The sequence below is a fragment of the Phacochoerus africanus genome, chromosome 12 (assembly GCF_016906955.1).
Source record: "Phacochoerus africanus isolate WHEZ1 chromosome 12, ROS_Pafr_v1, whole genome shotgun sequence".
NCBI classification, from domain to species: Eukaryota; Metazoa; Chordata; class Mammalia; order Artiodactyla; family Suidae; genus Phacochoerus; species Phacochoerus africanus.
The window spans coordinates 45,045,020-45,069,756 of record NC_062555.1 but is presented as its reverse complement, the minus strand read 5'-3'; the positions used below and the strand labels follow the sequence as shown (position 1 = coordinate 45,069,756).

Below are 24,737 nucleotides of genomic sequence, written 5' to 3'. Positions count from 1 at the left end.
GTGGCAAACACTGAAGTAGCTCACTTAATGTGTTTTACGTCCTAGGTAATTCAGAGTAGGTATTTCTACCTAAATTACGATTTCAATATGAGAGTCAGTCCTGCGTATCTCACCAACACCCCTGAAAATCGAATATTTCGTCAGCTGCGTTAACATCTATTTATTTTGCTTGGAAGAAAAACTGTCGTGGACCTTGGATGAGTAGGAGAGCACTCTCTTTAGGACAGCTTAGTATTTGGCCATAAAGGAGATGCATTCGGTGTCATCTGAGACCATAAGCTCTCTGGGGAAGAGGTGGCAGTATATTCCATACCTGGTTCTATCCCCAGGGCTCTGACTATGGAGGTGCATAAATGATGATTCTTAGGGACCATACGTAGCCTTTACAGACGTGACTCAGGAGTCAGTCTTTGCTGAAGGCTTTCCTGATGTCCCCTCCGCTCCTGGTGGAAGTGCCCACTTCTCTTGCCTTTGCCGACAGCCTCCTCTGTCCTGCATCTGTCCTCGCCTTTGCTAACAGATTGTGCCTGTCCCCTGTGCTGTAGGCTCCTGTGCGTGGCGATGGTGTCCCACCTGTCCTGGACCTTTAGAGCTACGGACAGCGCTTGGTTCATAGGGACTGGAAATGTTTATTGGAATGAGCTTGAATGACTACAGAGGCATATAGGGTAATTTTTATGGCCTCAGTTCTTGCTCAGGGGCCAAGTGGATTTAGGTCAATTTTTTTTTTTTTGAGGTTGAGCATGCGCAGCACAAATTTATTGTATAATGGAAATACATACATCCAGAAAGGGGCTCACCAAAATCCATAGCTCACATGCTTAAAGATACACCTTGCTGTCTCAGATCTCATCCCTTGCTCTGAATCTCAAGGACCAAAACCTTTTGGGTTTTTTGTTTTGTTTTGTTTTTTGTTTTTTAGAGCCACACTGACAGCGTATGAAAGGTTCCAGGCAAGGGATTGAATCAGAGCTGCAGCCACCAGCCTACACCACAGCCACAACAATGCCAGATCCAAGCCATGTCTGCGACCTATACCACAGCTCATGGCAACGCCAGATCCTTAACCCACTGAGCGAGGCCAGGGATCGAACCTCCATCCTCAGGGATGCTAGTCAGATTCGTTATTGCTGAGCCACAATAGGAACTCAAATGGTTATTATTTAAAAATTAAACCTAATATGGCTTATTCCCACAAACAGCTAAGCCATACTTGGGTCAAGCGAACACTTTCCATATGTAAAAGACTGGGGTGAAGATGGCGTTGTGTCCAGCTGGCAAGTATCGCTAAGCTGTTTTCACTTGGCACCATGGTGTGGAGATGGAGCTTCTGCTATAAGGAGACATTTGTATATTTTTCCGCTGTACCTGCAGCATGTGGAAGTTCCCAGGCCAGGGATTGAACCTATGCCACAGCAGTGACACCCCTGCTGCTGCGGTGACAACACCGGGTCCTTAACCCAATGAAAGAGAACACCATTGTAAGGAGACATTAAGGAAAGAAAGTCATTGGTTATTTTATCACATGCCTGCCCTGTGCCTGCCACCGGGCTAAGTGTGGCTGTGTGCATTGTCGCATTGAATTCTTACAGCAATTGTATTTACCACAATTTTTTCTTTTGTTTCAGCTTTATTTTGATATCATTATAGAGTCATACATTATAAGAAGTAATGCAAGAGTTCCTGTCATGCCTCAGTGGGTTCAAGACCTGATACAGTCTCTGTGAGGATGCGGGTTCAATCCTCACTCAGTGGGTTAAGGATCCGACATTGCCATAAGCTGCGGTGTAGGGCATAGGTGGCAGATGTGGCTTGGATCTGGCGTTGGCTGTGGCCGTGTTGTAGGCCGGCAGCTGTAGCCGTCATTCGACCCCTAGCTTCCTATATGTCACCGGCGTGACTGTAGAAGGGGGAAAAAAAAAAAGAGAGAGAGAGAGAGAGACATAACACAGAGAAGTCCTGGGTACCTCTGTCCAGCTTCCCTCTGGTGACATCCGCCTGACTGTAGTAGCCTGTCACAACTGGGAGGTCGTCATTCATGCCATCTGTTGCCCTTTTCCAGATTTCACCGGTTTTACATGTGCTTGTGTGTGTGTGTGTGTGTTTAGTTCTCTGTGTAGGTTGCCACTTCTTTTTAACACACGAGGGGAAGAAGGCTCCGATAGGTTACGTGAAATGCTGCAAGTGTAGACCCGGGGTTTGAATCTAGGTCTGTTTGATCCAAATTTTGGCCTTTTGAGTCATAATAATGATGAATAACAGTTGTAATCAGTGATACAGTGGCTCAAGCTCAAGTTACAGATGAAATAGTCGGTACCACGTGCCAGGACTGTCCAAGTGTATTAACTCAGTCAATCCCCCAACAACTGTTCCCTTAACTCCTGTCACAGTTGAATTCGTATCGTTCAGTGCTCACGGTACCGAGGCATAGGTAGTCATTTACTGCTCCTGGACTCAATACGAAAAGAGTGAAATTCTACCTTCTTTTTACAATTTCATATTTTGAACCTCTGACCTTAAGCACTGATTTTGGCAATTGTGAGTTGGTGTGTGTGTGTGTGTGTGTGTGTGTACTGTGCATCTATGTATATATTTGTGTAAAGTGAGCCCTGAATCCTATACATGGACTGAGGTTAAGAGACCTTAGAAACATGTTTATGGAATTGTAAATACGAGCTAGTGTAGGCAGGATGCCAGGTTTTTAAGGGGATGTGTATAAACCACCAAGAGGACGTCAGAATTTAGGAGAAAAAGGTTTTTCTTCTTCTTTTCGTAGAGTATTAGATCTTTTGGGCCAAATTCAGTCCCAGGAATGTTTCAGTTTAATGGAATCCCTCAAGTTACATATCTGACTTTCAGAGCCGTGCCCTCACGCATTTGGTGTGGATGGTTGCCGAGGAGCAGAATGTCCCATTCCTGTAAAGGACCATAGATGCTCTGATCAGAAGCCCATAAGTTACGAGCCTTCGCTGGTGAAATAGCTTGTAAAGCTGCCCCTGTGCCGAACAGCAGCACTTCTTCGGATCAGCAGGAACGACATCCCACGTGTTGTGAATCCCAGGAGGTCCTGGTGCCTTTGCAGACAGCAGGCAGGAATAAAAGGACGTGTGTCCTCTCTACCTCATGTAATCCCACTGGAGAATGAAACCCGTGTTCCCGGCATGGCTCAGTGGGCTAAGAGCCCCACTGGTATCCGTGAGGTTGCAGGTTTGATCCTTGGCCTCACTCAGTGGGTTAAGGATCTAGCGTTGCCGTGAACTGGGGTGTAGGTCACAGATGCGACTTGGATCCCGCATTGCTGTGGCTGGGGTGTAGGCTGGCAGCTGCAGCTCCAATTCGACCCCTAACCTGGGAGCCTCCATATGCCCAGGGTGTGGCCCTAAAGAGCACAAAAATATATAAATAAATAAATTAAAACTAGGGTGGCTGCAAATAATGGGACACCACATTCGGTTTATCCCGGCTTGCTTTGTCGAGCTTGCTTTTGGTCGTTCAATCATGCAAATGCTTCTGAAACGCTGTGTTCGGGAGGCACCGTTTGAAACCGCAAAACCTTTCGAATGGACCATGCTATCAATTTTCTGCTCTTCTAAAGAAGTTTTTCCGAATGATGACTCACTTCACTCTTTGGCTCACATGGAGGGAAATGTAATAACGATTAAGGAAAGGAATGTATGGGTTTTCTTCTTTTTCTTCATTTTGTGTATCAGCTTGTACACACACTCTGTTTTGAGTTACATAAACGGGGAGGCCCCTAAGATGCTGACCACTGTGAAAAGGTTAAAAAAAAAAAAAAAAAAAAAAGAGCCTGTTGGCGTGTACATCTTTGGATCCAGTACAAATGACAGGGCCCAGCTGTCCCTCACCACCCCCCCACCTGCAGTGACGTTACTGAGATCACTCTTAAGATTACGCTTTGTGTTTGCTTTCCATTGTATAGGTCTGTTTGAGCTCCTGGCGGCTCTGCCGGCCCAGCTGCAGCCACATGTGGACAGCCAGGAAGATCTGACCTTCCTCTGGGACATGTTTGGTGCGAAAGACCTGCATTCACTGGTGAAGGTAAACCATGCTGAGCTCAAGCTTCTCTTTGCAGAGAAGCACATGGAAAAATACTCTGAGCGCCACCTAGTAAACCAGAAATCACATTGTTAGACTCCCGAAAACAAAACAGCCCCTTGTTCCGTTTCACTGACGGGTGTGGACGTTGTTACAGAGATTCTACCCAAACCCGTAGATGACTTCACTTGGTGGTGGGGCTCTGGCTGCGCCTGCTAACGGAGTAAGCCTGCGCTTGCCCTTGTTTAGAAAAAGAATGTGAAATAGTAGCGGGAAGCTTTAGACTCCTCGGGGTCCACGTTCACGAGCTGGAATCTGACTTTATATAAATAAATGTTCGCAGCAAAAAATTAGAAGGCGTCTCTTTTCTGAGGTTAAGGATGGCAGCAGTGCAGTAGCCGCATTGATTTAAAATAATTTCCTTTAACACAGTCAACTGAAATTCTAGCAGGCTCTTTCTTGCCCTGGCACGGCGCCCCTGAAATGGTATTTTGTGTATAAATACACCGGTGCTAAAATACGAACAAAACCCAGTGTTGGGAGACCATTTTAGCCAAGCATCAAGCCATGGAAAGGATCAGCCCCCCAGACATCAGATCTTGCCACAGAGCGACGCTGGGAGCGATCAGAGCTCTTAAAATAGTAAAACGAGAATAAGACACTTACTGGAAAATATGCCGCGCTTGCTTCTGGAAATATGAATTGCATTTTCTCTCATTTGACTCGGGCTGAAGGAAATTTAGAATCTCACTGGAGTCCGTCAGAGGCAGACCTAGGATGCCTCAGCAGGACCTGGGCCTGTACCTCATTCAGCTAAATGGGCTACAGTGTTCTTGACCAGAAGTAGACTGATAGATTTGCACGCGAGCCATTCCTGAGGGACAGTGGCTTCACAGGACAGGAGACTCCTTACTGCCTTTTCTGCTTGTCGGATTTGCTGGAATTGGCGTGCCCTGCTCAGGGGCAGTGCTCAAGAAAGTAAAGTGTTGATGTGTGGCGTTTTCCTAGCAATACATCTAAAGACTAGAGGGCTTTTTATTGGTTCATTTATTTAGCTTTTCTATAATTGCCAAGATACCTTTGTTTAGTTGCTCCCTTGGGATGTTAGTTGCTCCCTTGGGATGTTAGAAATAGTCTTGGGAAGATAGGTGATGGAGTGTGTGACTTACTGAGACTATCGTGAAAATAGTCCTCTATTGAGTGTTTAGAAGTTGGATGGTTAGGGATGTTTAGACTGACTCGGCATCTTGAGAGAAGGGATGAAACACACTTCCAATGGCACCATCACTCCTTAGTAAGTGAACATGCGTCCCAAACAACGGCTGTATGTGTGTTTGTATTTATGTATAATGTGGCCACTCTCTCAGTTTCCTCACCTATAAAATGGAAATTATAATACCCCTTGACAAGATTGTTGGTGAGTTTCCGATTAAATGGCGAAGATCTTAGTTCTTTGATGGTTATGTAAGTTAGACAAATAAAAGTATTAAGGACAAAATTAATTAGCATAGACTGTGAAGAACCAAAAAGGACTAACAGAGATGGTCGTTATGTTTTATTAAAAAGATATAAAACTAGAAGTTCATGTGGCTCTGCAGTAGCGAACCCAGCTAGTATCTAGTATCCATGAGGATGCGGTTTCAATCCCAGTCCTCACTCAGTGGGTTAAGGATCGGGCACTGCTGTGAGCTGTGGTGTAGGTCACAGACTCGGCAGGTTCCATTCCTGGCCTTGCTCGGTGGGTTAAGGATCCAGTGTTGCCCTGAGCTCTGGTGCAGGTCACAGACGCAGCTTGGATCCCACGTTGCCATGGCTGTGGTGTAGGTTGGCAGCTGCAGCTCCGATTCCACGTTTAGCCTGGGAATTTCCATGTGCCTTGGGTGCAGCCCTAAAAAGAAAAAATAAATAAATAAATAAAAGAATAAAATTAGTGTGAAAAAAATTCTTAGTTGCTGTCACTGATGAGTTTTCAGCACAGGTTGTTAGTTACAGTATGTGTCTGTCATTAAGTGGTTAGGAGGCATACTGTTATCAATATCTGGTTTTATAAAAGCAGTGAAGCGGGAGTTCCCATGTGGTGCAGTGGAAACGAATATGACTAGGAACCAGGAAGTTTTGGGTTCCATTCCTGGCCTTGCTCTGTGGGTTAAGGATCCAGTGTTGCCCTGAGCTCTGGTGCAGGTCACAGACGCAGCTTGGATCCTGCATTGCTGTGGCTGTGGTGTAGGCTGGCAGCTGAAGCTCCGATTAGACCTCTAGCCTGAGAACCTCCATATGCCATGGGTGTGGCCCTAAAAAGCAAACAAAACAAACATAAAAAACAAACCACTGAAGCCATGAAATTGATGGTGCTTGGAGTATAGTTGAATTACGTTGTTGTGTTAATTTCAGCTGTACAGCAAGGTACATATACGTATTCTTTTTCATATTCTTCCCATTATGGTTTATCACAGGATATTGAATGTGGGTCCCTGTGCTGTACAGTAGGACCTTGTTGTTTATCCATTTTGAATGTAATAGTTTGCATCGGCTAATCCCAAAGTGCCAGTCCATCCCTCCCTCCTCACCCTCTTGGCAACTGCAGGTCTCTTCTTTGTGGCTCTGAGTCTCCTTCTGTTTTGTAGATATGTTCATTGTGCAGTATTTTAGACTCTACGCGTAAATGACATCGTAGGGTATTTGTCTTTCTGACTTATTTCACTTAGTGTGGTATCTCTAGGTCCATCCAGAGATGGCGTTATTGCTGCAAATGGCATTATTTTGTTCTTTTTTATGGCTGAGTAATATTCCATTATATATATATATCCCACATCTTCTTTATCCATTCCTTTGTGGACGGACATTTAGGTTGTTACCATGTCTTGGCTGTTGTAAATAGTGCTACAGTGAACATTGGGGCGTGTGTATCTTTTTGAATTACAGTTTTGTCTGGGTTGATGCCCAGGAGTGGGATTGCTGGATCATATTGATTCAACAGTATTTTAAATAGCATAATAACATGTGTACTATTCCAAATGTTTTTCAGTAATTGCTATAAAATGTATTTTTGAAATCAGTTTGATCTCAGGAATGGCTATAACATGTTATTTTTAAAAATGAGTTTTATTATGTACGTTCTCAGTTTCTTAACAGTTGCCCCCACTCCCAGCTTTTCTCGCAGGCAGACCTCTGGGTGTCCTTTGACTGACCCATCCTGTGAGTTTTCAAGTGGGAAAACCTAGGATGCTTCCAGGAGGCAGGTCTCCTGGGATCACAGTTTAAACAGCTGGAATGATCTCCCTCACTGTCTTCCAAGTGCTTCTCCTGAAGGCGGGGTGGAGAGAGGGCTTCGGCTTCTGTACATAAATCTTGGTAAAGCAAAAATAATTTATTTGAAAAGATTTGTTTGAGAGTGAATCAAAATGTGCCTTGATGCTTTGCTCTTTTGCCTGCAGTTGATGCTGTTGGTATATGGTTTAGAACTGGGTGAACGCAAACTTGATTTTGTTCTAGCGCTGTTTCATCTTCTTTTAGGTGAAAAGGAAAACGGTGGTTAAATCACCACACAGTTTCTTTTTTGTCATTTAATTTATTTTTATTTTTTTAATTTTATGATTTTTACTTTTCCCGTTATAGTTGATTTACGTGTTCTGTCAATTTCTACTGTACAGCGAAGTGACCCAGTCATATGTATATACACACATTCTTTTTCTCACATTATCCTCCATCATGTTCCATCACAAGTGACTGGATATAGTTCCCTGTTCTATACAGCAGGAAGTTTTATTTAATTTTTTCTTTTGGTCTTTTTTTAGGGGCGCACCCGTGGCATATGCAGATTCCCAGGCTAAGGGTCAAATGTCAAATTGGAGCTACAGCTGCCAGCCACAGCCACAGCCACACAGGATCCAAACCTGGTCTGTGGACCTACACCAAAGCTCAGGGCAATGCCAGATCCTTAACCTATTGAGTGAGGCCAGGAATCAAACTTGCGTCCTCATGGATGCTAGTCAGTTTCGTTTGCGCTGGGCCATGACGGGAACTCCTCGCCACACCGTTTTAAATTCAGACAACTTGCTGGTCTGATGTAAAATATGCTTGTTAGGAAGAGGCAGGTTTGGATGAGGGTCTGTGGCAGCTGTGGCATGTCACCTGGGGATATTGACCTCCTCTCTGGTTGGGAATCCTGTGGGTTATGAACTTGTCATTGGAAAGGAGTTGTACTGATGCTGTAGGCTGATAGCAACAGATATTTTATTTTATTTCATTTGTTTACTTTTAGTCACCCCACAGCATATGGAGCTCCCGGGCCAGGAATCAGATCTGAGGCACAGTCTAGACCTAAGCTGCATCTGTGGCAATGCCGGTTCCCTAACCCACTGTTACAGGCTGGGGATTGAACCAGCATCCCAGTGCTGCCAAGATGCCGCTGATCCTGTGGCGTCACAGCCGGGACTCCAACAAGATATTTTACTTAAAGAAGAATTTCTAGTAGTTCCCTGGTGGCACGGTGGGTTGAGGATCTGGTTTTGACACTGCTGTGGTGTGGGGTTCGATCCCTGGCCCAGGAACTTCCATGTGCCTCAAGCATAGTAAAAAAAAAAAAAAAAAAAAAAAAGAATGGAAATACCACATGTAACTGGAAGCAAGATGAGGATACCAATTTTCACGTGACCCAGTGAGTGGAATAGATCTCCAGTTAGCATTGGGCCACATTTTGGACCCATGTTTTGCAAATAATACAGAACCATGAAACATATAATTTGTGTCCAAACTTCCTTTCTAAATTTACCTCCTCACCTTGTGTGTTTTCCTATCAAGATTTCTTTCCTTACTTTAACTTTTATTTTATTCAGTTGTGTATATTTTTGTAATATGGTTTAAGTCCATTTTAGAATGAGGAGTGGCTTAAAGACTTGCTTAACTGGTATATTTATTTTAAAGAAGTTTGGTAGTTCTGTTTCCTCAACGAATTTTTGTTCCTATTTTGCAAGTGTGTTGGATTTCTAGGGTAAGAATATCAAATTTTTAGTACCTTTTAAATAGTTGCATATGTTTTTCCTGCCCCTTCAAATAGCTGCATAGATGGGTTGGGGGGGCAAGGGGAAAAAGGTAGTCGCCTGGATTTTATCCTTTCTGGGTTTTCAACAAAACACAAATGGATTGTTTTCAAGAAAAATTTCCTGGTGTGATTGAATTACCACGTGTATTTCTGTGATTAATGGTAAAACTTGGAGTAAGTCATGATAAAACTTGACCTTATCCTTAACCCACTGAGCAGGCAGTTCCCACTGTGGTGCCTTGGGCTAGGACTCCAACTATAGCAGCTTGGGTTGCAGTGGAAGCATGGGTTCAATCCCCAGCTTCACTCGGTGGGTTAAGGCTCCCTGGTTGCCGCAGCTGTAGCTGGGATTCAATCCCTGGCCCAAAAACTTCCAAATACTGTGGGTGCGGCCATAAAAAAACCAATGAAAAGAAAGCTATGTCTAGTCACTTATGACGGAGCACGGTAAGGGGAGAAAAAAAGAATGTGTACATGTTATGTGTAACTGGGTCACCATGCTGTACAGTAGAAAAAAATTGGGGAAATAACAATAAAAAAAATTTAACAAATAAAATAAAAAGAAAGCCAAAAAACTTGACATCACCCTTGTCACTTTGAGGTTGAGTTTTATTTTTTTGTTAAAAGTGCAAATGATTTCCAGTGTTGTGCCAATTTTTGCTGTACAGCAAAGTGACCCAGTCATGCATGTATAGCCCTTCTTTTTCTCATATTATCTTCCATCATGGCTCTATCATAAGAGATTGGATGTAGTTCCCTGTGCTGTACAGCAGGACCTCATTGCCCATCCGTTCTAAACGGAATAGTTTGCATCTGCTCACCCCCAGCTCCCTGTCCCTCCCCCTCCCCCCAATAGGTTTGGAGTTTTAACTGGATGGCTTGCTTTGTTCCAATGGTCCCTGCTGAGGTCTTATTACTACTGTCTGCCAGACCCCAGGTCTAAGCCTTCCAGCAGAGCAGGCTCAGTTTGTTGCTTTACAGAGCCTCCATCCCCCAGAGGGGCTGTAGATGGGGGTGGGGGGTGGGCACTTGGAATCTTCCATGACTGGTCCCGTTTAGAGCTTTTTACGAGAGACACACGATGCTTTCTTCAACGCCGGCCTCGTGGAGGGCTTGGTATTTTAAGCTACAACCTGCCTGCTAGATCAAAGTTGCCCAAGTAAGAATTTATGGAAGATGATGTGGGGGGGGGGGTGGAAATCAGGTAGAAGGAATAACATACAAACATCTGAAGGCAGGTATGAACCCTGGGCCTTCAGGATGGAGGCTGACAGTTGGTCCTGGGCAGTGGGGAAGGTAAGCAGGGGTGTGCCCGCAGTGCCAGGTGTGGCAGGCAAGGTCACACTCAACAGCATTGTTTATCTTAAGACCATGGGAGCCATCGCTTTGAAAAATGTACGGCAGAGGACTCAAGGTACCACATTTCCCTTTTAGAAGTGAATTTGTAGAAGTAAATCCACTCAGCATTCTGTAATAACCTATATGGGAAAAGAATCTGAGAAAAAAAATGGGTATACGTATGTAACTTCTGAATCACTTTGTTGTACAACAGAAATTATTCCAACACTTGTGAATCAACTACACTTCAATAAAACTTAAAAACAGTGCTGCCAGGATTGAAAAAAAATAATCTGTATGCTGTACTAACCTGTATGGGAAAAGAATCTGAAAAAGAATGGATAGGTGTGTGTGGATAACTGCATCATATTGCTGAACACCTGAAGCTAAAACAACATTGTAAAGCAACTTTACTCCAGTAAAATTAAAAACAAAAACAAAAACCAAAACACATTAGCCCAGTGGCCCAGTGGATATGTGGCCCAGTGGATATGAACCCGACTAGTATCCACGAGGATGTGGGTTCGATCCCTGGCTTTGCTCAGTGGGTTAAGGCTCCGGCGTTGCCGTGAGCTGTGGTGTATGTTGCAGACTCGGCTTGGATCCTGCATTGCTGTGGCTGTGGTATAGGCTGGCAGCTGCAGCTCAGATTTGACCCCTAGCCTGGGAACCTCCCCTGGTGTGGCCCTAAAAAGAAAGAAAAAAAAGCAAATTAACGTAATGTGGGGATCAGCTGGGACAGATTTCTGGGTCAAAGATGGTGGTGGCAGACTGTTGTAAAGAGAGAAGCTGATTTTCGTTTCGAGAAGGGGAGTTTGTGGATGCGCTGATGCTCCTTCCCATTGTTTGTTAAGTAACTGCAGCCTCGGCTCCTGGGTGCCCCCTTCCTCCCAGCCCCTAATGCAACCACTGTTTATGCCAGACCCTTAGCTGTTGCTTAGGAGAGGGCACCAGGAGACCTGTGTAAGCCCTAAGGTGCCAGTCCTTACATACTGTGAATATGTCCTCAGAAGAAAGGGGATTTTATTTTTCTTTTATGTCCATTTGATATTTGAGAGATAATCACATAGAACGGCAGTATGTAGACGGTAGCATTTTTTAGTAACATCTCTATTGCGATATAACACACATACCATACAATTTACCTTTTAAAGTCTACGTGTGATTTTTTTTTTCTTTTTTCCTTTTTACAGCTGCACCTGCTGCACATGGAAGTTCCCAGGCTAGGGATCAAATCTGAGCTGCAGCTGCAGGCCTTTACCACAGCCACAGCAAAGCCAGATCTGAGCTGCATCTGTCACCTGCGCCACAGTTTGCGGCAACACCAGATTCTTGACCCACTGAGCGAGGCCAGGGGTTGAACCCACATCCTTACAGAGACAATGTAGGGTCCTCAACCTGCTGAGCCACAACGGGAACTCCAGTGCAGTGGTTTTTAATATATTTACAGAATTGTGCAGCTATCAACCACAATCAGTTTTAGTTCTGTTTTCATTACCTGAAAAAGAAACCCTGTACCACGTAGGCATCATCCTCTGATCCCTGTATCCTCCCAGCCCTCCCCGCCCCAGCCCTGAGTTAGCCGCTGACAGAGCTACGTTCTGTCTCTTTATATTTGCCCTTTCTGGATCTTTTATATAAATGGAATCATATAACGTGGTTTTGTGTGTGTGTGTGTGTGTGTGTGTATATGACTGGTTCTGTAACTTAGCCTGATGTTTTTGAGATTCAGCCACATCTTGACATCTATCGGTACTCTATTCCTTTTTCATGGTTGAATAGTATTCCATTGTGTGGATCTACCGCATTCTGTTAGCTAGTCCATCTGCTGATGATACTTGGGTTGTTTCCATCTATTGGCTGTTACAAATGATGCTGCTAAGAACACGCATACGCAAGTTTCGTGTGGCTGTGTTTTCAGTTTTAGAGGAATTGGATTGCTGGATCAGATGGTTTGGGTCAGTGCCTAACAGCGTGATTCCTGGATCCCATGGTTAGACTGTCTAGCTTTCTAAGAATCTACCCATCTGCTTTTCATAGGGGCTGTACTAGCATTCCCTTGGTGCCTCAGTAGGTTAAGACCCTGAAATCGTGTCTGTGAGGATGTGGGTTCAATCCCTGGCCTCACTCAGTGGCTTAAGGACCTAGCATTGCCGCAAGCTTGGGCATAGGTCACAGATGCGGTTTGAGGTCCAGTGTTGTCATGGCTGTGGCTTAGGCTGGCAGCTGTAGCTCTGATTCAGCCCCTAACCTGGGAGCTTCCATATGCTGCAGGCGTGCCTGTGAAAACAAAAAACAAAGTGGCTGTGCTATTTTTGCGTTCCCACTTGTGGTGCATGAGAGTTCCTGTTGCTCTGCATCCTTGTCAGCATTTGGTGGTATCAGTTTTTGGGATATTAGCCATCCTAATAGCTGTGGAGTGGTAGCTCATTGCTGTTTTAATTTGTGATTCTCTTATGTCACGTGGTATTAGGCATCTTTTCATATGCTTATTTGTCATCTGTATATCTTCCTTGTTGAAATGTCTATTCACATATTTGCCTATTTTTTTTTTTTTTGGTCTTTTTGCCATTTCTTGGGCCGCTCCCGCAGCATATGGAGGTTCCCAGGCTAGGGGTCGAATCGGAGCTGTAGCTGCCAGAGTACGCCAGAGCCACAGCAACGCAGGATCCGAGCCGCATCTGCAACCTACACCACAGCTCATGGCAACGCCAGATCGTTAACCCACCGAGCAAGGGCAGGGATCGAACTCCCAACCTCATGGTTCCTAGTTGGATTCGTTAACCACTGCGCCACAACGGGAACTCCACTTTGCCTATTTTTAAATTGAGTCGCTTTTTGTCCCTTATTGTTGAGTTTTAACAGTTCTTTGTCTTTCTTGGATACAAGTCTTTATCAGATAGGAGATTTGCAAATATTTTCTCCTAGTCTGTGGCTTGTCTTCATTTTCTTAATGGCTTCTTCAGTCAAGTTTTTATTTTGAAAATTTTTTAAAATTTTAATTTAATTTTTTTAGCTATACCCATGGCATGCAGAAGTTCCTAGACCAAGGATTGAACCACAGCAGTGCCCAGAGTCACAGCAGTGACAGTCCCAGCTCCTTAATCTGCAGAACCACTAGGGAACTCACAGAACCACCAGGGAAGTCCCCAGAAGTTTTTAATTTTAATAAAGTCTAACTTAATTTTTCTTTCATAGATTGTGCTTTTGGGGATGTATGAATAACTCATTACCATACTCAGATTTTCTCTTCTGTTAGCCTCTAGGAGCCTTATAGTTCTGTATTTACGTTTAGCTCTTTGATGGATTTTGAGTTGATTTTTATGAAAGGTGTAAGTACTCTCTCTGGATTCAGATTTTCGTATTGAATATCCAGTCCTTCCAGCATTAATTGTTGAAAAAGGCCATCCTTTTCCCACTGAATTGCATTTGCTCCTCTGTCAAAGATCAATTTTTTATTGTGTGGGTCTATTTCTGGTCTCTCTATTGTGTTCCATTCATCTGTTTATCTATTTTTTTCACCAATACTACCTGATTACGGTAGTATTGATTACTGTGGCTTTCTGGTAAGTCTTGATGTTGGGTAGCGTCTGTCTTCTGACTTTGTCTTCTCAGTATTGTTTTAGCTGTTCTGGGTCTTTTGCCTGTTCATATAAATTTTAGGATCTGTTTGTCATATGCACAAACTAACTTGCTGGGATTTCAATTGGGATTATGTTGATGATATAGATCAAGTTGGGAAGAACTGACATTTATTTATTTATTTCGCTTCTTAAGGCCACAGTCGTGACATGGAGGTTCCCAGTCTAGGGGTCAAATCAGAGCTGCAGCTGTAGGCCTACCCCACAGCCATAGCAATGCAGGATCCGAGCCGTGTCTGTGACCTACACCACAGCTCATGGCAACACCGGATCCTTAACCCACTGAGCAAGGCCAGGGATTGAACCTACAGCATCAGGGTTCCTAGTCAGATTTGTTTCTGCTGTGCTACGACAGGAACTCCAGAATTGACATCTTAATATTATGTATTCTTATCCATGAACCTGGAATGTCTCTCCATTTATTGAGATCTTTGATTTCTTTCACCAGAATTTTGTACTTATATGTTCTTAATTTCAAATTCCAATTGTTCATTACTGGTATGTAGAAAAGTCATTGATTTTTGTATATTAAGTTGATATCCTGATTTATCTGTCTCCATTCCTTTATTTTTAATCAGTCTGTGTCTTTAAGGTGAATTTCTTGTAAACAATAGGTTCTTCCTTTTTAAATGTGCTCTCTCAGTCTTTGACTTTTAATGGGTATTTTTAGACCCTTCACATTTAAGGTGATTGTTGCTATAGTTGGTTTAATATTTTACCCTGTTTGCCACTGATTTCTATTCATTACCCTTGTTCTTTTTATATTTCTATCACCCTCTCTTTCTGTCCCTTCTCTGCTTTTAGGTGGACATTTTATATGATTCCATGTATTCTTAACATATCAACGTTTTTTTAGTGCTTGCTTTAGAATTTGCTACATACATTTACAACTAATCTAGGTCTACTTTCAAATAATACTGTACCATTTCACAGATAGTTATAGGTACCACATAAAGAACATTCTTAGCTCCTTTTTTCCCATCCCTTATGTCATTGCTGTCATTCTGTTCACCTATCCATGTGCTATAATCACCCAACATGTTGCTGCTATTACTTTGAACAAGGAGCTGTCAGATCAATGAAGAATAAGAGGAATCGAAGATTTTTGTTTTACTTGTATTCCTTCTCTGATGCTCTTCTTCATGTATTTCTGAGTGCCTGATTATCCCTTTCCTTGCCTCTTGAAGAATTTTTTTTTTTAACACTTGTTGCAAGGCAGGTCTGTTGGCAGCAAATGTCTTAAGTTTATGTTTATTTCTTCTTTACTTTCACTGGATACAGAATTCTAGGGTGGCTTTTTTTTTTTTTTTCTTTCAATACTTTTTTTTACTCTGTCTTCTGGCTTGCATAGTTTTTGATGAGGCGTCTGATGTCATTCTTGTCTATCTTCTGTAGGTAAGGTGTTTTTTTCGCTTGGACATCTTTCAAGATTTTCTTTTTAGAACACGCAGTTTGAATATGGTAAATCAAGGTATCGATTTTTGGCCATTTTTTCTGTTGCGTGTTTCCTGAGCTTCCTAGATCTGTGATTTGGTGTTTCGTTGTTAATTTTGATGAATTCTCAGCCGTTATTACTTTGAATATTTCTTCATTCTTCTTTCTCTCTTTGTTCTCCTGTGGTTCCCAGGTAGTTGCAGGTACTGTATAAAGTTATATGTATATGTTATACCTTTTGTAATTGTCCCATAGTTCTTGGTATTGGGTTTTTTTTTTTTTTTCTTTTCATCCCGTTTCTCTTTGTGTTTCAGTTTGGGGAATTTCCACTAACATATTTTCAATCCTACTGATTCGTTCCTTGGCCACGTCCAGTCTACTGATGAGAACATCAAAAGCATTCTTCATTTCTGTTACGGCATTCTTCATTTCTAGCATTTCACTCTGATTCTCTCTTAGAGTTTCCATCTCTCTGCGTACATTTTCCATCTGTTCTTGCCTGTTGTCCACTTTTTCCATTAGAGCCATTAGCCTATTCATCATATAACCATATTTTAAATTCCCTCTTTCAGAGTTCCAAAATCTGTGTCGGAGCTGAGTCTAGTTCTGATGCTTGCTTTATCTCTTCAGACTGTGTTTTTATTGCCTTTTGTCATGCTTTGTGATTTTTTTGGTTGTAAGTTGGACACGGCATATTGGGTAATAGGTACCGAGATAATTAGGCTTTTCATGTGAGTTTTTTATGTTGACCTGGCTGCATTGGATGTTGCTTAGCAATCAGTGCCAGAGGCTCCAGTCCCCTCCACGTCTCCCCTCCCCTGTCCCCTTTGTCTTCCCCTAAGATCTCCCAGAGTCTGTGTCTTATGGGGCTCTCTCAGTTATAAACCACTGTTCTTTTTGTGGGAGCCCTGTTGATGGTGGTGAGTGGTTGGAGGAAGGAATTGCTCTGTAATCATCTGATTAAATGTCAGTCCCTGGACTCTGAGGACCTTCAGAAGCATTTCTTAGCCTCTTTTTTTTCTTCTTAGGTCTGAACCTGCAGCATATGGAAGTTCCCAGGAGAGGGGTCGAATTGGAGCTGCAGCTGCCTGCCTATACCACAGCCACAGTCGCAGGGGATCCGAGCCACATCCTTGATCCCACACGGGATCTGAGCAAACATCCAGCTGCGGAAATTCCCACAGCTCATGGCAATGCCAGATCATTAACCCACTGAGCAGGGCCAAGTATCAAACCCTCATCTTCATGGATATTAGTCAGGTTGGTATCCCACTGAACCACAATGGGAACTCGGAGTTTCTCTTCTTAAAGATATCCTGTAGTTTTGTGTTTAATGGAACACATGATGTTGTGGGCAGATTAATTAATGAAGGGAAGCAAGAATGAGGAATAATTTAGCGGGAGTTTATTATTTTCAATCTCTGTGTTAATATGAATGTGAACTTTTTAACACATGAATTTAGGTAGAATTTTGAAAGGGAAAATCTTTTTTTTAGTGGAATTTTATTATTATTAGAGCATTGTTGATTTACAATTTTGTGCCAGTTTCTGCTGTACAGCAAAGAGACTCAAATATATAGTCATATATATATATATATATACCCTTTCTTATATTATCTTCCATCCTGATCTATCCCAAGAGATTGAAGTGTATGTTTATTGAAGACTTAGAATGTTGTGTCAATTTCTGCTGTACAGCAAAATGACTCAGTTTATACAAACATACACATTCCTTTTTGTAAAAGCAAAAATCTTAATCTCGAGTCAGAAAATAAGTCTTGAGCAGATGCTCAGAAAGCAACTTATAGATGAGAATGTACTTTAAAAATTTTATATCTCCACTGTAGAAACTTCAGGAAATGAAAAGCCAGTTTGAAGGTAAATGCTTGATCTTAATCTTGCAATAATTCCAGTTTTCTTCATCATTAGCACCATGAGACTTGCTTGGAAAGTAGTTATTTCCAGGCTAATCAATACAGTCAAAGTCGAGAGAGAGAGAGAGAATTTTATGGAGCGATGGTTTAATAATCATGCAAGCTCTCCAGGTTCTTCTTTTAATCTAGAAGCCACAAAAAGCATCAGAGTCGGGGAAAGGTGGTATTTACACAGTAGTAAATCAGACTCGGGGCTGAAAGGCTATTTAACAAACACTTGCTGGTCCGGGGCGCTCTAGAAACAAATCGTGCTATTCTGGAAGCATAGAGGTGGTGTTGGGTTCAGAGAGCCACCCCCTGGGGGAGGTTGCGTTACTTGCCTCGGCAATCCCGGGTGGGAGGAAAAGGAAAAGGCAGCCAGACGTTGGGAATGATCCGTGGCCACCTGGTCCATGGACGGGAGACTTGGTATCAGCAGCTGGGAACGCTCCCCGGCCAATCAAAGGTAATTGTTTGGCCAGCTCTGTTGGAGGAGCCAGACGAAGTTATTCCTTACGTTATAGTTTACATTTTTTTCAGGCACAGAAACATGTAAAGTCTGCTGAAGATATGAATTCCTGAGGCCCTGAGTAAATTGTTGCCTTTGTAATGCACACTCTCCAAACAGAGGCCATATGTAGCCCTTTTTTAGAGCTTTGCTTGGGGCGCAGGGGTGGGGGATTAGGAGCTGGGGTCTTGCCTCAGGGGTCTGTGTTTCATACAATGGAGCAGGATCTTTTGAAAGTCATCGTGAGGTTTTTCTATTTATTTGAATGTGCTGATTAGCTTTAGAACCATCATCTTAATCTGCATGTATTCATAATTTACTGACAGGGAGTCTATTTACAAACCCAAACATGCTGGATTTAGGAAACCGCCAATTTAAGAACAGCTCCTTGGCAGCCTAGTGGTTATGGATCTGGCATCACTGCTGCAGCACAGGTTCGATCCCTGGCCTGGGAACTTCTACAGGCCCCTTAAAAAAAAGAGAGAGAGGGAAGAACAAGAATAGTTTGCTCACTAGAATGGGTGGAGTCAGGAAGTCAGCCCCCCTCTCACTTCCCACTGTGGAGGTGATTCCTGTTGGTGTCCAGAGAGTAGAAATTCCAGGAGAGAAACATCCAGCTTCTCTAGACGTTAAACCTGACAGTCGGGTTGCTGGGCCGCAGAGATAGGCGTCTCCCGCTTCACGGCGTTTTGCAAGATGGCGCCCCAAGTGATTGGACGTATCCAGTTGGAGCCAATGACCTAAGGAATTGGGTGTTGGCAGTTCTCATTCCCTCAGTCACCCCTCTTTATCTCCCCATGTCTCTGGACTGTGCTGGTTTTGGAGCACCTGCCATGAGGCTAGAGCAGGCCTGCTTCAGGTTCTGTTGCCTCGATGGTGTTGGACCATGAGTGTGGTCCTGATGTTCCGAGTTGGTTCTCAAGGTCCATTGAGCACAGGTAGCTGTGGACCCAGAGAGAAAAAGGGGGTGGTCTGTTCCACAGAGTCCTGGTGGAATATGATGTGGCAGAGTCACACAGAGGCCGGGTTCACACTTCCCTGGGTTGCGTCAAAAAGGTCTATAGGACACATATTCTGTTCAGAGAAAACTCAGAGTTGTGGGGGAACTTGAAGTAATAGATTTAGACATGCTTTTGTGGGCTGGCTTGGAGACCTAGCCACTATTTTTTTTTTTTTTTTTTTTTAGGGCTGCACCCTTGGTTCCCAGGCTAGGGGGTTCAAATTGGAGCTGTCACTGCCGGCCTACACCACAGCCACTGCAACAGCAACACCAGATCTGAGCTGCGTCTGCAACCTACACCACAGCTCACGGCAACGCCGGATTATTAACCCATGGAGCAAGGCCAGGGATTGAACCTGCATCCTCCTGGATGCTAGTCAGATGTGTTTCTGCTGAGCCATGATGGGAACTCCACCATTTTTTTTTTTTTTTTAAAGGGCTGCGCCTTGGCATGCGCAAGTTCCCGGGCCAAGGATTGAATCTGAGCCGCAGCTGCAGCAATGCCAGATCCTTTAATCCATTGTACCAGGCCAAGGATCGAACCCAAACCTCCTCATTGATCTGAGCTGCTGCGGTTGGATTCTTAACCCACTATGCCATGGTGGGAACCTCCCCCAGCCACCATTTTAAACAGTATTTCTAGAGTGTGTCTCTCCAAATCTAAAAAACTTGGAATCACAAGTAAACTTTTGGTGTAAACTCAGGTCGATTTGGGGCGAGGGACTGGATAACCTTCCCTGAAGTTTAGTTTGGCGCGTTAGGCCCTCGGCTGATAATCTTTATTCTATTTTATGGCATGTAGAGGTTCCCAAGCTAGGGCACCCATGGCATATGGAGGTTCCCGTGGCATATGGAGGTTCCCAGGCTAGGGGTTGAATCGGAGCTGTAGCCACCGGCCTACGCCAGAGCCACAGCAACGCAGGATCCAAGCTGCATCTGCAACCTACACCACAGCTCACGGCAATGCCGGATCCTTAACCCACTGAGCAAGGCCAGGGATCAAACCTGCAACCTCATGGTTCCTAGTCGGATTCGTTAACCATTGAGCCACGATGGAAACTCCTCGGCTGATAATCTTTAAATAAACAAGTTATTTCTGTATGTGGCTGGAGATAAAGGTCATTACTAGAGGGAGGAATCTTGTAATCGACCTCCAGGACAACTTGCATCATTCAGGTCAGGTTAGGTTGGCAACCCTATTGCTGCCCCCCCTCCCCTTTTTACAGTAGCATCTGTGGCGTATGGAAGTTCCCAGGCTAGGGCTTGAATCAGAGCTTCAGCTGCCAGCCTACACCACAGCCATGCCAGATCCAAGCTGCATCTGTAACCTCCACCTCAGCTCCCAGCAATGTCAGATTTTAACCTACTGAGCGAGGCCAGGGATCGAACCCATATCCTCACGGACATTGGGTCGGGTTCTTAACCCACTGAGCTTATGGGCACTCCCCTTTCATGCCTTTTTATATTCTTTGCCTGCTCTTCCTCCTCAGTTAGTTGTCTTTAACTGGTGGATTTGCAGGAATTACTTTATATATTCTGATACTGGATCTTTGTTTTATGCATTCTGAGCACCCTGTCTACTTTTTCTGACAGTAACTTGTGTGGAAGCATGCATACACACAGGTGCTCTTTGTCTGAAATGCAGAAGACAGAAGCATCCTGGACAGAGACCCACTATCTTGTACAAAATCCTTAGCTCCATGGGTCTTACAGAAAGTAAGTATTAGGGTCTGAGGGCCAAGCCTGGGGTCTGGTTTATTTATTTATTTTTTTTTATTTTTAATTTTTTTGGTCTTTTTGCCTTTTCTAGGGCCGCGCCCGTGGCATATGGAGGTTCCCGGGCTAGGGGTCTAATTGGAGCTGTAGCTGCAGGCCTGCGCCAGAGCCACAGCAACGCAGGATCCGAGCCGCGGTCTGCAACCTACACCACAGCTCACGACAATGCCGGATCCTTAACCCACTGAGCAAGGGCAAGGACCGAACCCGCAACCTCATGGATCCTAGTCAGATTTGTTAACCACTGAGCCACGACGGGAACTCCGGGTCTGGTTTATTTTTACATGCAGGATCTCGAGGGATCCTCTGGGGTTGTTTGCACTAATCCAATATTCCCATTTGGTTGTAAGCATCCATAGAATGTAGTTTTGGCACCTATGTAGTTATGGGTATAGTTGTTCATTGAAACCAATCCTTTTGGAGCCAGAGCCAGGAATAATTTACTCCCGCATATTCCACATTGCCTGCAAGTGCTCTCGGGTGTTCAGGGGAGCTGGACACCGTCCCTTCCAAGCTCTGTCTTGTACAGATTGGCTCCATTTATTTCACAAATACTTGAGTGCCTGCTGGGGCATCGTAATAGGTGCTCACATCCCATTGGGTTTGTTTGTTGAAATGCGATGGTCCTTTGTAAATAATGGATAATGTAGTTTGGTTATTAAATCACTTTCCGTTAACTCAAGGTGTCGCATAAGTTGTGTCTTTATTACAGACAGAGGACAGCAAAGAATGCTTTTTGCTCCACTTGTTTTTTGAAACAAGTTAAGGAAAGTTACTGTTAATGTTTCTTCTGTGTCCGTAAAGGCAGTAGGAATGAGGGCTGGTCAGGATTGGGAAATCATGTGCTGTTGATTTTATCATTCTTTCCATCTTCACATAAAGTATTTAGAAAACCTTTAACATTTTCTTTTTTTTTTCTTTTTCAAGTGATTTTTAGTTTTTCTCTGATAGCTGGTTGACAGAACATTTTCAAATGAAGTGTTTCTGAAAGTTTCAAAATTTTACTTAATGTGCTTTATTGGAATTTTATAAATGAAGTTGTTCATGCAAATTTGTTATAAAAAACCCCCAAGGTGAGGAGTTTGCACTGTGGCTCGGCCGGTTAAGACCCTGACATAGTGTGCATGAGGACGCTGTTCGATCCCCTGCCTTGTTCACTGGGTTACAGATGTGGTGTAGGTCACCAGATTCGGCTTGGCTCTGGTGTGACTGTGGTGTTGGCTGGCAGCTGCAGCTCCAATTTGACCCCTAGCCTGGGAACTTCCATATGCCATGGGGGCTGTGGTGGTGGGGGTTAATGTTTGAGAAACAACAAAAACCCCAAAGTGATATAAAATGATACCAGTTAACTTCACCCTGAGTCACACAAGCTTTTATATATCACTTTATCCATCTGTCCATCCATCCTGCCACGTCTCCTGTGGTAGTTCTGTCCACAGGCACATGTGAGGTCACGCGAGCTGGGCCCCTTGACTTTTGTCAGGGGCCCGTGACTGGTGGCATCAGCAACACGTGAGTGGAAGTAAAGTGTCACCGTAGGGGCAGCGGGCCCCGGGGAGCCGGTGCAGGGTGTGGACGTGTGAGCAGAGGACATGTGGGAGCCAAGCGTGTGACCGAGACAAGAGGCCTTTGCTGTTGTGGCCACTAGGACGTGGGGGCCGGTCACCACCCCAGTTTACCCTGCTTAGTCCCGACAAGTACCTTCACTAGGGTGTATTTCAGTTCTGGTTGTCAAAGACAGCTCAGTGATACAGAGGTTAAGATAAGGCAATTATTAGCATTCCACAACGTTCCTTATTTTAAAGGGTTGCTATGGATCTGACAGCTGCAACTGTAGATAGTTTCTGATTGTTTTCTTATCAAAATACAGGACTGTTCTCTTGATACACCTGCATCTCCCTCATTGCTGTGGGAAGGCTTGAGGAAAGTGGACGTGTGGTTTAAGGTCTCACCATCATATGCGATTTTTCCAGTGCAGTATAATCGCCCTGGGCTGTGCTGTCCTGGACTCTTCCGACTTTAAATTCATGTTCTTTCTCATCATGGCAGCTCTATCTGTATAATTCTCATATTCCCTTGACTTCTTACTAAATTTCCTGAGGTTGTTTTGGCTTAGCAAGCAAGGGATTTCAAGATCAAAGAATAACACACACCCATGCCTTTGGATAAGGGGCTTTCCTTATTTAAAAAAAAAAAAAAGTGGCCTTTAATACATCAAACCATGTATTTCATATACAATTAGTCTTTCAATTGCAACTTCCTTTTCTTTCGCACCTTAGAGCAGCTCTAAGTGCTTTTTTCCTCATTTTTATTTCTGTTCGGGTAAAAGCTAAATTAAATGGCGTTAACTGCCAACTTAAAAAAATACATTTTACTTATTTCATGTATTTAAATCGGTATGTTTTACAATATGCAGATAATAAACATTTGATTTTCATTCCTTGACAAAGTGGACATGCATCTTTGGTTTCTCATTTGAGTAAATATTTGAGGGGTCGCTATTGTGCGCCTGCTAAATTTTAGGTAATTGCCTAGGGTTGCTTTTTATTCTTACGTCCTTCCACTAGATGGCGCCCATTCCTTTAGGAAATCTGAGATTCCATTCAAGGATATGTCACTGATGGATTAAAAATAAAAAGAAGCAAAAGCAAGCCAAAACAGTATGAGAGACTTGTGAAATTTCCTTGTGTCATGTGAAGAGCCGTCGAACATTGCGGTAGAAGCATTTATGATTAATAATGTATCATATTTACAAGGAATCAGTAGTTTTATTATACGACTCATTTTTAAAAGAGTACTTAAATACTTACTGTATTTTGTGTTATGTGATTAGGATATGATGGCAAAAATAGACTTCGTGGCCTTTACTACTGAAATCAGTGCTCAAATGATCACTTAAGTAAGTGTAAAATCATAACCAAGATCCAGGGTTTTGGGGCTTAGAGTACATAATGGGGGTGGAGGGAGGGTTTGCTCACGTTTGTTTTAGAAGTGACTAGGGGGAGTTCCTCTCGTGGCTCCGTGGAAATGAACCCCACTAATATCCATGAGGATGATGGTTCGCTCCCTGGCCTTGCTCAGTGGGTTAAGGATCCGGCATCGCTGTGAGCTGCGGTATAGGTCAGTGGCTCGGATCCCATGTCACTGTGGCTGTGGTGTAGGCTGGCAGCTGTGGCTCTAGCCTGGGAATGACCCCTAGCCTGGGAATTTCCATATGCCAAGAGTGTGGCCCTAAGGGAAAAAAAAAAAAGTGACTAGGGAACTAGTTAAATGAGATCTGAGGGTTGCTGAAAAATGAACCAGGTGGAGAGTGGGGTTGGGACAGGAATTCCGCAGGAAGCCTTATTAGGTGGGGGCTCTCTGCCCATGTCCCACCACCATGAGACCCTCTCTTTTCAGATGCTGTCCCTTGGTTCCTAACAGTGACGAACAGAAACTCCTTTACTCAGCCCTTCCTGACTTCCGGTCAAATGCATTATCTTTTTTCCTTCCAGTTAATGCCTGTTAGGGGATCAGTGAGCTTATTTAATTTTCCATCTGTTCTCTCCCTTCTCCTTCTACTGTTTGGTGCTTGTATGTGACCTACATTTCCAGACCCCCCCCCCTTTTCTTTTGTCTTTTTGCCTTTTCTAGGGCTGCTCCCGCAGCATATGGAGGTTCCCAGGCCAGCGGTCGAATCGGAGCTGTAGCCACCAGCCTACGCCAGAGCCACAGCAACACGGAATCCAGGCTGCGTCTGTGACCTACACCACAGCTCACGGCAACGCTGGATCTCCAACCCACTGATCAGGGCCGGGGATCGAATCTGAAACCTCATGGTTCCTAGTCGGATTCGTTAACCACTGAGCCATGACGGGAACTCCTCCAGGTCCCCTTTTTACCCTTCACCCCACCATTTAGCCTGAGTGCTGCAGTCTTGATCCAGAAGTGTCTCTAATGGTTCCAGGGATTCATTCTCTAGCAGCCTTCTCCTGGGCAGGGCTCCTGGGAACCCCTTTCCTAAAAGTTCTCCAAGTTTGTATTGCGGTCT

The 24,737-nt window shown here is 43.9% G+C and overlaps 1 protein-coding gene across 2 annotated transcripts in view; it reads left to right on the top strand.

The window, feature by feature from the left end:
• Positions 1-24,737, top strand: part of MPP7 (MAGUK p55 scaffold protein 7) — a 270,754-nt gene that overhangs the window by 98,210 nt on the left and 147,807 nt on the right. For both annotated transcript variants that reach the window (XM_047755185.1, XM_047755186.1), the window contains exon 3: positions 3,941-4,059. In XM_047755185.1, coding sequence (XP_047611141.1) covers positions 3,941-4,059 — 119 coding nt within the window. The remainder of the gene's footprint in view (positions 1-3,940; positions 4,060-24,737) is intronic.